Source organism: Parasteatoda tepidariorum, chromosome 7 (genome assembly GCF_043381705.1).
Source record: "Parasteatoda tepidariorum isolate YZ-2023 chromosome 7, CAS_Ptep_4.0, whole genome shotgun sequence".
Lineage (NCBI taxonomy): Eukaryota > Metazoa > Arthropoda > Arachnida > Araneae > Theridiidae > Parasteatoda > Parasteatoda tepidariorum.
Window position 1 is genome coordinate 59,165,376 of NC_092210.1, and position 13,119 is coordinate 59,178,494.

Below are 13,119 nucleotides of genomic sequence, written 5' to 3' on the forward strand. Positions count from 1 at the left end.
CATAGATTAATACATAATTTTAATACACATACTATCAACAATTTTCAATACAAAAATTTAATATAAAAGACATTCAGTTTTTTATCTGTTGATTTTAATAAGGTAGAACATAAAAGAGTTAAAGTCATACTTGTTTTTACACCCATCAAATGTCTGAAATTAAACTAAAGATTCAAAATCAAACTGCATGCATCTGATCTAATAATTTAATTACTACAAAAGACATTTTTTAAATCCCCCCCAAAAAACAGTGTTAAAAATTTTTGAGCTTCATAAATAAAAAAAAATTTATATTGACAATGAATCAATGAGTAAAAAGTCTCCAGGAAAGCATTTAAGCTATTATTTCCTTTGACATAGCTGCCAACCTTAAGAATAAAAAATTAGGAGCACTATATGCGACAAAATTATACGCACCAATTACGAGAGTAAGACAAACATTTAACTATTAAATAATAACATTAATAGACATATATTTAAATACCTTATGAAAATTAGTAAAAAAAATTATAAACACTATCTTTTGAGGAAAATTTATAATATTAATATTTTATAATTAGGAATACCGGTATAATAGTTTAAGAAAACAACCATTACCTATTAATATATAATTTTTCTTCTCCAAATTATAAAACACAGGTAAAAATTAAACTAAATCATAAACAAATATTTCTGAATTTTTAAAAAAATAATAATAGTTGTTTAAGACTCAATTTAGTGAAATGATCAGCAACAGCTATTGGAATAGTATTTTGCAATAAAAAAGCTACTAAAAATTACTTCTGCACAATAATCACAGGAATCGCGATTGCAGCAATCAGAGCAAGGGATTGGTTTAGAAGCAAAAATACTGCAATTGTACAAAAATTCGGATTTTTTTTATAAAAATATCAGATTTGATTTAAAAATTTGGTACAAATCCGAAAAATTCTGAACAGTTGGCAGCTATGCCTTTGATGTTACCACTCAATACAGGCGAAACACTTAATTTTGTATGAATGAAGAAATAGTGTCAGGACCTCCCATTTTTATACTAGGCAGTCTTCGTCATTATCCATGATCAAAAAACTAGTGAAATATAGATTACTTTCATCATTGAGAATTAGAGGTGTATAATGAATCCTTGCCAGGAAGATGGAGTCTCGGGTATGCATTCGTAGCCTCTGTAAATTTATTTTCAAAGGTTTCAATAGATTGATTAATCATATTTTTCTCGTCTAAAAACTATCTTCCCCTTTTCAAGAAGTGATGTAATAGTAATTAATTTTGGAGATAAAACATGCAGTATTCATATTCTTCCTGATTTTATTTTTACTTAGACTTTTCAGTTTTTTCAGCATGTTATTTAGAGAAAATGGTTGCTTGTAAACAGCATAACGCCATATGATTCGAAGACTTCATTGAATTAAAAATTGAATTATTAAAAATTTTGAAAGAAGTATTTAATGGATTGGTAGTGGATTCTATCAAAATTAGTCCATTATTACTTAAATATTTAAAGTAGTTTTGAGTACTCACATTATTACATAATTTTTCTTTTGGCTGCAGGGACGTTATATTGAGTGTTGAGTATATAAATACATGCAGTATGAGGTAAAATAAATAAAAATTTTCCTAACCCCTTTATTTTTAAAAATAAATATATAAACACATAGCCATTTAAATATGAATGTGTAAAAATTATCATTATTCAATGAATATATATCATTATTCAATATTACCATTATTCAATGAGAATATAATGTGGTGAATGACTCAAAAAAGCATGCCATAGGGAATTCTCTATAGCATTCCCCCACAGCTACAATAAAAATTAGAAAGGAATTCCCAAAAACTTTTTTTCCAACTAACTACTACTATTACTAACAATTATAAAACTCATCTTCAATCACCTAACTTTATTACAAAATGCACCATTATTATTACTTAAGTAAAAAACAATACAATATTGAACTGGTGTAGAATGAAGTGAGAACAATTATAATGAATTATAATGCCTGTTACAAACCATAGAAGAGAGAGTAATCAATGCACTAACTAAGCTAACATTTAATTATTGAAAGCAAGCTTCTTTAAGGCTTAGAATGACTTCAGAAAATAGGGCTTACTTCCTGTTCTTGAAATGATTCAGTAACTGAAGAAGTGTTTTGATTCAAAGAAGTGTTTCTAAAGAGAGAAAATAAGACTTATGAAGAATCATAAAAATAAGGACTAAATGTGAAGCTTTTTTAAATTAAATTAAGACATCTATATTAAACTCACATGTCTTTCAAAATTTATAATGATGTTAAGTCTTGATTCTAATTCAGTAAATAAATAATGACAAATTATAGATTGCAATAATTACAAAGTTTAAATATAGCAGAATTAAGAAAAAATTAAGGAGCTTTAATTTTAAAAGCTAACAACTAACATAATTTATGTAAATTTAAACAGAAATAAATAAACACTTAATAAAATTATTGTATACAATATAATATAAGAAATTACAGTTTTGGTAAAGTTTCTGTTTTCCTTGATTGGGCTAACATATCAAATTCATCAAAACCATCACCGCCTTCAACTGGAGCATTTCCACTGAGCTCTAAAAGACATCAAGATAAAAAAAAATTTAAAAACTACTTATATATTAAATAATTTTCGATAAAATAATTTTAACAATGTAAAAACAAATCTCACAAATAACTTTAGACCTAATTATCCTATTTTCTGAAGCAGTCTAAATGATTTAAAAAGATAAAAATTTAATTAATTAGTGTAGACTAGGGATAGATAAACTATTAAGGGTTTGAAAAGTAGTTAATAAATTTTTACTTTGATGAAATTATAGGCAGACAATTATAATTTTTAATGTATTATAATTTAGAAATAAATAAATGTGTCATACACATAGCATTCAAATTCAATGTATAGATGGGGTTATATAAGCTAATAACATACCTCAATAATATTTAAATGTATCTTTTATTTTAATAAATGTTTAGAAACATCTTTTTTTCTTAGAAAATAGTCTGAATTAAAGGGTCTTTTAAGAAAAAACAAATTGGATTTTACTTAAATATTGAACATACGCTACTTTTCAGACACAATGGCAACTAAAACTTGTAGACAATACTTAAAGTAATAAAATTAAACATGAAAATGTGCTTCTTCTGAATAAACATATCTTGCTTTGATTAAATTGGATTCATGTGTAAAATAGTTGCAATAAAGTCCCAATAGTTGAGTTAGGAGAACACCTACGTTCAGGCACATTAAGGTCAATTTTATTTTCATTAATTCATTTGTTTTGGCTAAATCTCTGAAAGTAATAATAAAAATAAATTTTTCCAGGTAATTTCAAAATTAGCTTACCTGAAGAAAATTTCATTTTGAAAATAATTTGAAATAATTGTTTTATGTAGGTTGTTTCTAATGACAAGCAAAGCTCGTCAGCTCTTGGCCTTGCAAATTAAGTCAGGAAAGAGCGTCTTTTGTTTCATAAGAGAGCAATGCTAGGATAAAAGTGCAATTTAGGACTTAGATCAGAACTCTCAGGATACATGGCAGCACTTTACACAATTACTAACACAATTCAGACATAAATCGAAAGCGGAAGGACGTTTTCTTCAATACCAGTATCCATGACACTACTTAGCAACTGACCACAAGATTTTCAATTATACAGAATTTTTACAAATTTACCAAATAACCTTATTAAATATAATTTTTAACTTGTCAACCTAGCAAAAATTTGGATGTTTTATTGCATTCTGGTAAATGAATGGCCTAAAAAGTTATTTAGTATTTCTATAACAATTTTTTTTTCAAAAAATAGGCTTTTTGTCTTCACTAGCTTTACTCCACAAAGCTAGTGTGGATAATCAGAATAACTTGTTAAATTGTCCTTTATTAAAACTCACAAAGATACATCTAAAGTCAGAATGAAATTAATTTTAATCTAGGTCTTATTAGAGAATGAATATTGACATGTTTTAATTAAAATACTAATTTGTAACAGAGCATTTCATCATACTAAAAAAAGAGATTTTGAACGATTTCATATTTGAATTCATTTGATAAATATTTTGAAATTGCTTTTTTTTTTATCAAAAAATTGAAATGAAAATCAAAATTGATTGAATGAAAAATTGATTTGTGATTCGAAGAACTACATCCATCTTTCTTTTCTTAATTTAAAATCATTATCTTCACTCTACCAACATAATGCAGATCACATTTTTTATTTCATAAGTCTTTCACTTGTTTTTAGTCAGTGTAGTCGAGAAGTTTCAATTTATTCACATATTTATATGTATAAAATATATAATAAATATATAAATTTGCTGACCTAAAATATAAAAAAATCCACTAAAAGTATGTACACACTAACCCCACCACCATGTGTTTACATTAAATAGCACACCAACCCCACAAAGACATAGCGAAATGCTGATTAATTGAAACTATATAAAGCAAAAGTTAATAATAAAATAAAAGTAATGCTTATAACATTATCAACTTCAGATGAAATTCGGAAAATATTTTCATAAAAGCATAAAGAGAACATTTAAAAATTACTTCCGCACCTTAAAACCATTCTTTTCAAATTTTTAATTAAGCATTCACAGTGTGATTATGCAACTACACATGAAAATGTAGACGAGTATTGCCAATTTATGATATCTCACCGAGAAGATTTGACCTATAAATAAAGAAGTTATTTAAGATTTTCACTTTAGCCTGTCTACACTGGCATCTCTCTCCCCTATAAGCTGATTTATAAATTAATAAGTCTGAATCCAATGCATGAAAATAAGATCATTAGATCAAAAGTTGTTAGGAGTCATTTGCTGACCATAATTGAAATTTCATAGCAGAAATATAACAAATTTCATACTTAAATCCTTAAGCTGATCACTAGTAGCTGCAACTGCCGATGCACTTTCCTCCAAATCAATCAATGGTTTATTTTCAATAGAAATCTAAATATTGATAAAATAAATTGCAAAATATTAATGATAGTAATTACATAAAATAAAATAGTAAAATCATGGGAAAATATACAAAAAAAAAAGAACTTGATAGCTTTGTAAACATAAACAGAATTTCTGTTGATTTTTTTCTTTTGTTTTATTTAATACTTACAAATTTTTCCATAAATATTTGGAAGAATAAAAAATTTTGAAAATACTAGTCTTAATTTCACATTCAAATCTATCAAACATTTCTTTAAGCACAGTAATTTAGCACTGACAAAATGAGTTAATGTTCTACTATTGTAATTGAAACAGTTTTTTTAATGATACTATGGGAGAACAAGTGATTGAAAAAATTAGCAATAAGAATATCACATAACATTGGCCACTACAAAAAATCAAAAATATAACAAGGCAAATGCCGAATTATTTAATTGAATCTAAATATAACTGCATAAATTGTCAAAATTGTGCTCAAAAAAAGTTTTTTTAATAGTTTGAGATGAGTAGCCACAGAAAATTACTGATGTTTGCAAAAAAGTTTAAAAAATCTGACCGCTCAGTCATCTGACCGTCAAATCCTTAAATGTGGTTTTATTCATTATATTTCTATTGGATGGGCCTTTAATTTTTAAAATATAGTAAGAATTGTTTTACATTACAAAAATGCAATTGTTTAAAAGAAGAAGAAAATTCTTATATTTGAAAATGTCAACTCTGTTTCAAATTGAAATAAATTTTAAATTAAGATAATTTCTTTAAGGTTTCAAACAGATATAAAATTATTGTAAGCAATAATAAAATACTTGGGAATACTGGTAGAAAGAAATATTTAAAAAAAGAATCAAACAATGTCATTAAGAAATACAGCATGAAATGCTTAAAACAAGCATACATACATTAGAAGGAGCTTCTTGAGAATTAGCTTTGCTCATGGCAGCACGCTTTTTTTCAAATCTATCATAACGCATGAATAAATTATTAAGCTCATCATTTACAAGAAGTAAATCCTCTGAAAAAAAGATACAAAAAGCTAAATGTATATATAAGTGAAACCAAGGTTAAATCTGAATTATTTTTCTATGACAATTGCTTTTTTTTTTTTTTAATTAACTGAATAAAAAGCTAAGCAAAAGAAGAAGAAAAAGTGCTTTTTCTGTACATTTTTTACAATACAATACAATACATACATACATACATATGTGTGTGTGTATATATATATTTAGATATATATATATATATATATATATATATATTCAAAGTAAAGGGGCTCTCCAACCTGTTTGTTGTGTTAATCAATCAGCTCTTTTTCTCTAGTCTGTACTTTTTTCCTTTATAATACATATTCGGTTCTGTAGTCACTTACATGTCTTACTTATATTGTTATATTGTTTTAACTATTTGTTGTTGATATCTGAAGCTTCGTTAATCTGAAGTTTGTACCACTTTGATGTATTGATTCTTTCTAACAATTGTGTCTGAATGATATTGGCAATTTTTTTCAATATGCCTAGTCACAGTGCTAGCCCACAAAGGTACATGAGCTATCTTTTTCCACAGCAGCCTCGCATATAAGGTCATGCATGGCCAGTGTGGAGCAAAATCAATTTTTGTAGTGATTTGCCTTTAGCCTTAGGAATACTGTTAGCTAGCATTAGTAATACGGTTAGCCACTTAATATGCTTTCATTGCATTCTCCTTTATTGCTCTGGCGAGCCCTATAAATTTCTTCTTTCATCCATTTCATCATGCCGCACAAACTCGGCAGAAATACACCACAGTAAATAAAATGGAAATAATTTAATGTTCCCTCGGCGGCATGGCACCATTAGATTCGCAGGGGTTGGTGACCACTGCTGTACAGCATAAAATAAATTTGTACGCATTAGTTGAAGATTTTTAAACTTAATTTTTTCAGTCTAAAATTCCTTTTTCTTATGCAAATAATATTGATTTGCATCCTATCCATATGTTAAATTAAAAGTACTCATAAGCTCAAAATTATTATTCCAAAAAAAAAAAGCACTATCAATATTTTTTTTTTAAAAAAATGCTAAATAAAATAAAGCAGCAAGTTAAAAAATATATTTTAAATCATAAAGCTTATAGTAAATAAAATGTAATACCTGTAATTTTTTCATTTCCAACTTTATCCAATAACTCTACAAGTCTGCCTTGCATGTTTTGACAAGTTTTACAAAGATCCTAAGAAAAATACCCCAGTCATTTCCATGTGCATACAAACAAAATAAACATTTTGTTTTTGTTGAGATTCAATTATAAGCACATAATATAAAGTATTTAATAAAATGTAGTAATATTGTGAAATTTCAAGATCATTGCCTCAGTTAAAAAGTTGTAAAAATTCAATTGTTGTACACTTTAGACAACTGAGTTGAGATATTTTTTTCTTTTCTTTTTTTGTGAAAACAAACAATTTAATGTTACATAAATTATTTCAATAACCAATATTAATTTCAAATTGGGAATGTTTTCTAGCATTGTACCCACTGTTTTTTCTAACTTTACTTTTTAAATGTGCACTGTGAAATTGATAATCTGATTGGTTGAATTTAGACTAATTTGTCACACCAGATCCTGTAATAATTTTCCTGTAAGTTTCTGAAAATGAAGAATTATTATTAGAATATATTATTATTCACTAAAATTTTAATAATTTTAGTAATAGCTTTTTTTTTGCAGAAGTATTTGAAATAACTATAAAAGAATTATTCTTACAAATAGAATTATGGTACACAAAAATTTCAAACTAGATTGTTAGAAAAGTTGGCATTCAAACAATTGTTTACATCTTGAAGAAATTTAGAGCATTCTCTACATTGACACATGTCATTACATGCCAGGATGACTCTTGTCACCAAATTGTGGCACGCTACGTCATAGTACTGGCGTATAGTTTTTCTGTTAGGTTTGATATAGTATATTTCACTGTTATTAAAAATTTTAAGTATTAGTACTTTTAATTAACTTTTTTTAGTTTGAAAAATATTAACTCTGATTCAGAAGTGATAAATAACAGTTAATAAATCAAATGTTACAGTGGCAACATTTTTAACATGATATTAGAAATTCATTAGTTTTTAACTTGGGCTGTTGCTTCTTAGATGTTATAATGCAATGTGTACATATGTATATTTAAAATTATTGTCAAATTACAAAAAAAAAGAAAACATATTATGCACAAAAAAGATGAAATCTGAATAAAATCTATTTTCTTACACTTTAATAAGATTTAGATTACTTGAAAAGATAATCATTTTACTTTTTTAAACTACTATAATCTGTGTAAGTATACATTTATAATAAGTTAAAATACTAGAGGTAAAGATATGTATGAATAAAATTTAATAAAATAATAGCATTTTGAAATTTTCTTCTAATAAAAAGTTCCTTTAAATCTAAAATTGCGAGCATTTAAAAAAAAATTTAATCTCAATCTAAAAAATAGTACAGTACAGAACCCGTTATCCGGAAATCAGAAAACCGGAAAACCAAAAAACCGGAACAAAATTCAATACATTTTCTCGCCATTTTTAAAAAAAAAAAAAAAATTTCCTCAAAAGATTTTACGATTTTTCTTTCTTTGTTTAAAGATGTTTACCTTACCATCATTTTGGAAATAATCATAAGTATATTACTTCATCGTTTTTTCCTCTTTTTAAGATTATTTCCAAATATTTTTTTTTTTTTTTAGTTGGGTTTAACATTAAAAAAATGGCTTTTTGTAGCGATTCAGAAAACCGGAAAAATCAGTTATCCGGAATAGCGATGGTCCCGATCGTTCTGGATAATCGGTTCCCTACTGTATATTTTTAAACAAGATTTTTTTTATTTGGATATGTGAATTAATGATGAGTACCCGGAGAAGTTCCAAATCACTCTGATGTTCCTTTCCAGGAGTAAGCTCTGTTAGCATTTCCCCAAATACACGCATGTTGCCCTGAACAATTTCAAGCTCATTCTTCAATTTCTCCACTTGATGTGGCTCAAGGGAAGATGCAGAGGAACTCTCCTGAATAAATGCAAATTATTAAGCAAATAATAAGTTTTTGGAACAAAACATTTCATGTACTCTACTAAAAAGTAAATAAAATAAAAAAATATTATTTCAAATATATATACTGTATATTCCGGCGTATAACACGCACTTTTAATGCAAAAAATAACATTGGAATTTACGGGTGCGCGGTATATGCCGAATATAAAAAATTATAGATTAAAAAAATTTTAATATAGAAAAATACTTTTATTTTAAAGAAATAACATACCTATATACTTTATTGATTTTCTTTATTACATAATTATTTTCTAACCATCTCAGGCTTAATTTCATCTCATGCTTTTAATATCCATTCGCACACTGTTTCCAAACTTGCATGACGCATATGTCTTCCTTTCGTAAAGGTTTTCTCACCCTCCAACATCCAAGTGTTCCACTGTTTTTTTAAATTGGCTTTAAAAGCAGAAGTCCAATGGCTGAACTAATGGTGTCAATCCGCCCGTAATAACTGCCACATCGGTGTTACATTCTTTCAACAATTTTTTCTGCATTATCTGTAAGGTGGGACCTAAACATGTCCCACACTAAAAGGCTTTCTGGTTTTCTATAGACACTAGACGAGATATTGCACATGTACAATCCAAATTTTCATGCGCGTTATACGAAGAGTATATCTTAAAATTTAAGAAAAGTTATTAGAAATTACGGGGGCGCGTTATGCGCCGGAATATACGGTATATAAATAAACAAAAAAAAAGAAAGAAACGAGAGCAAGAGATCTATGTATACAAATATATTTATTAACAACTTAAATAAAGCATAACCTGCTCATTTGATGGCGCACTACATGTAAATGATATTTTTGACAGAGAAAGTCATGTTTTATCCTGAATTATGCAGCAAATCAGCACTCTTCATTTTATTCAATAGCAAAATAGTTAAGGAAAGAGCAAAGTCCCCATAACTGGCCCAGTTGTTAAAATATTTGAGGGTTAATCAATTAAGAAACATTGCTCCACAAAGAAATATATTAGCAAATTTGCAAGTTGGAGTAAACAGTTAATCTGCTTGAATTTAATATGTAACTGAAGCGAACTGAAGTATAACTGAAGCGACGCCACTGAACAAAGTGTGCACATTGAATGTTAGTAAACCGAGTTTCGGATTTTCTTATTTAAGAGTTACATAACAATATATTTGGATATTTTGTAAGTATTTCAAACAAAAATGCAATTTAGGATAATTCAAAATATTCTTAGAAGGAAAATATAATTATTTTTGAACTTCCCTGTAGCATTCTGATAAGGATGTAAAAATACTTTATAGAACAAACTAAATAAAGTTCAAATAGAATTTTTAATTAAATATTGCAAACCTCGAAAAATAATAACTGTTCACCAACATCTTGTGATGCTTCAGGATAGATTTCTTGCTATATTAACTTCTTTACTTAACAAAATTTAAAACACGGAAACTTGTTTCGATTTACAAAATGTATTAAGCACATTCACAATATACCTTCAGTAGTATTAATTCAATATAGGACAATGGAATAGTAGCCAGTGGCAATTCAAAGCAGATTGGGTTGGTTATCAAACTGTTTCTACACTGACTTCGGATAAATGTAACGAAAGAGTTAAGTCAATACTCAATTACAAAAAACATTATATATTTACTTGGGGTATAGTATTTTGAACTTGATGTTGAGCCGGAGGTTGCACTGGTACAGTCTACAAACAAAAATTAAATATAAAATTTGTGTTAACAAGCTTAAAAAATGATTTTCATAGAATAAGTTAATATTAAAACAAACTAATACAACTCAATAAATTTTTAAATCTTTCAATGTACATGCTTAAAATTTAAATTACAATTTATTATTCCATGAAATTAATTTATTTATTTAATTTTAAAAACACTGAAAAATAAAAGATTTTACATTCATGTAACAGAGAGTCAATATTTGAAAACAAAAGAGAAAAAAAGGAATTTTTTAACTATATTAATCAAACCAACTAAAAAAAAAAAAAAAGGAAAGATAGATATACTCATTATTTTTCAGCAACTGGCAAGCTGTAGAAAGTCAAAAATTGGACTACCAAAAGTTATTTGTACTCAAATTATTTGAAAATATTTTGCTGCCAATAGCAATGAGTAAAAAATAGTAGGGATTATTTTTTTCCTTCCCAAAACAAACATTTTCAAAAGTATACAGACTCCTGTTTAAATTTACTTGTCAACCCTTGATTTAGAGTGATGTACTATTCGACCCTCACAAGAACATCTCCAGATAGAAGATCTGAAATTGTCTGTTTGTAATGAAGAAAGAGTAAACTTTTTTGTAATGATGGAGAAATAAAGAAACAACCGAGATAGGTTATTTAGTTGAATAATAATATCATGACATATTGATATTTCTTAAATATTAAAATAACAACATTTGAAAATTTACTTTCACAACGCATTATGAATGCCATTTTTTATGATAAATATTAAACATTGACATTGTCGTGGATATTATATTGAATATGATAATATATCAGTATCATCAATTATGATACATATTCATCATTATCATCAGATATGATAACATAGTACCTGATTTATCATAACGCTTGACAGGCCTAAGCCTAGGGCCCACTAAATGTTACAAATAATTTCTTTTTGCATTTTTCCTTAAGAATTGTCTACAAGAATTCTGAGTTTACAAACATTTAAATAAATAAATGCTCATATTTAAAGATATATTGTAATTTACTAATGTTATAAATAATTTAAAAACACTTAATTCAACAACATGTAAATTTGGCTTAAAGTAACGACCGGGGGGCCCCTTATTTCTAGATCAGGCCCTGATAGCGACCATTATTAACAATAATATTGCAAATACAGATAATAGAATTTATTGACAACAACTTTATCTGGAGTATTGATAAACTTCACTTAGGTAATAAAAATATTTATATACGTAAATTAGATATATCAGGAAAACGTCTGCATTATATTGTGATATAATGATATTTCATGATAATATATCACAATAAAAGAATTGAAAAATCATCTATCAATACAAAAATATTTGTTCAATTTCTTTTCGGCACTGTTTTTTGGACTCTTTAATTAAAGGCTTATTTCCTTTTATTGGCTGTGCCAACCTAATCTTAAGCAAAAAAAACTAATCCTCCTTCATATTAAAAGTTAAAATTCTCATACCTAAAGTAACTGCCAGCATGTGAGTCTGACGTCTAGAAGAGTTCATGTGATAGCCGGACATTAGGTTTGTTTAATGAGTGAGATTATGTTTGTAGTTTATAATTGCTGAAAAGCTTTTCAAACGGGCATAATTATTATAATGATTTCTTGTTTACACATACACCTAGTTTTATACAATTTTAGGGATCTTTGAATATGCAGTATCAAGAAAATTTTTATTAGTACATATTATGAAAGCATTTTCCTTTTTAGACCTGATATAATAACTTAATTAATAGTTCAGACAAACTAATTAGCAATTTTGCAGATTCGACTCAAATCATTATGGTTTGAAGGAAACAATTCAAACCATAAAGATTTAAGTCCAATATGCAAAAATCCGATTATTAGAACAAAAACAATTTAAGTTGAAATTTATATACATATTTTTTTTATATTAGCTAAATATACAAAGAAAAGTGGTTTTCAACCTTTAAGTTTTTCTATACTTACTCTTGCAGGTGTGTGGATTGGAGCAGCAGTATCCAAATCAGGAGAAGGGAATTCAATACCCTTCTGTTTCAAATCCACAAAAACTTGCACAACTCCCTGCATTTCAGGGTTTGATTTAAAAACTTCAGCCCAATTCTGAAAATCACAAGACAATAAAATATAAAAATATGTAAATACCTCAGCATATATTCAGCTGAAGAATAACAATCTAAAGTAAAAATTACAAATATATATACTTATAACAGTATCTTAAAAGGAGAAATAATCTCCAAGGTATGACAAAACAATTTATAACAAAATCATTCTTATTATTATAATAACTTATTTCTTTAACTTTTTATTTACAGCTGGTACAACTGATAGACCAAAGTAACAGGCATTATCTCAGGCTAAGAACTGTAAGCAAAAGGTTAAAGCAGAATATTTTCAAAGTAC

General features: G+C 27.0%; 1 protein-coding gene across 1 annotated transcript in view; it reads right to left on the minus strand.

The window, feature by feature from the left end:
* LOC107439333 (TOM1-like protein 2) overlaps window positions 1-13,119 on the minus strand; it is a 29,066-nt gene that overhangs the window by 7,999 nt on the left and 7,948 nt on the right. Inside the window, exons 5-12 of the mRNA XM_016051891.4 lie at window positions 12,685-12,819; window positions 10,656-10,709; window positions 8,839-8,991; window positions 7,085-7,163; window positions 5,858-5,970; window positions 4,880-4,964; window positions 2,491-2,584; window positions 2,109-2,166 (exon numbers count right to left, since the gene is read on the minus strand). Of these exons, the coding sequence (XP_015907377.1) occupies window positions 2,109-2,166; window positions 2,491-2,584; window positions 4,880-4,964; window positions 5,858-5,970; window positions 7,085-7,163; window positions 8,839-8,991; window positions 10,656-10,709; window positions 12,685-12,819 (771 nt within the window). The remainder of the gene's footprint in view (window positions 1-2,108; window positions 2,167-2,490; window positions 2,585-4,879; window positions 4,965-5,857; window positions 5,971-7,084; window positions 7,164-8,838; window positions 8,992-10,655; window positions 10,710-12,684; window positions 12,820-13,119) is intronic.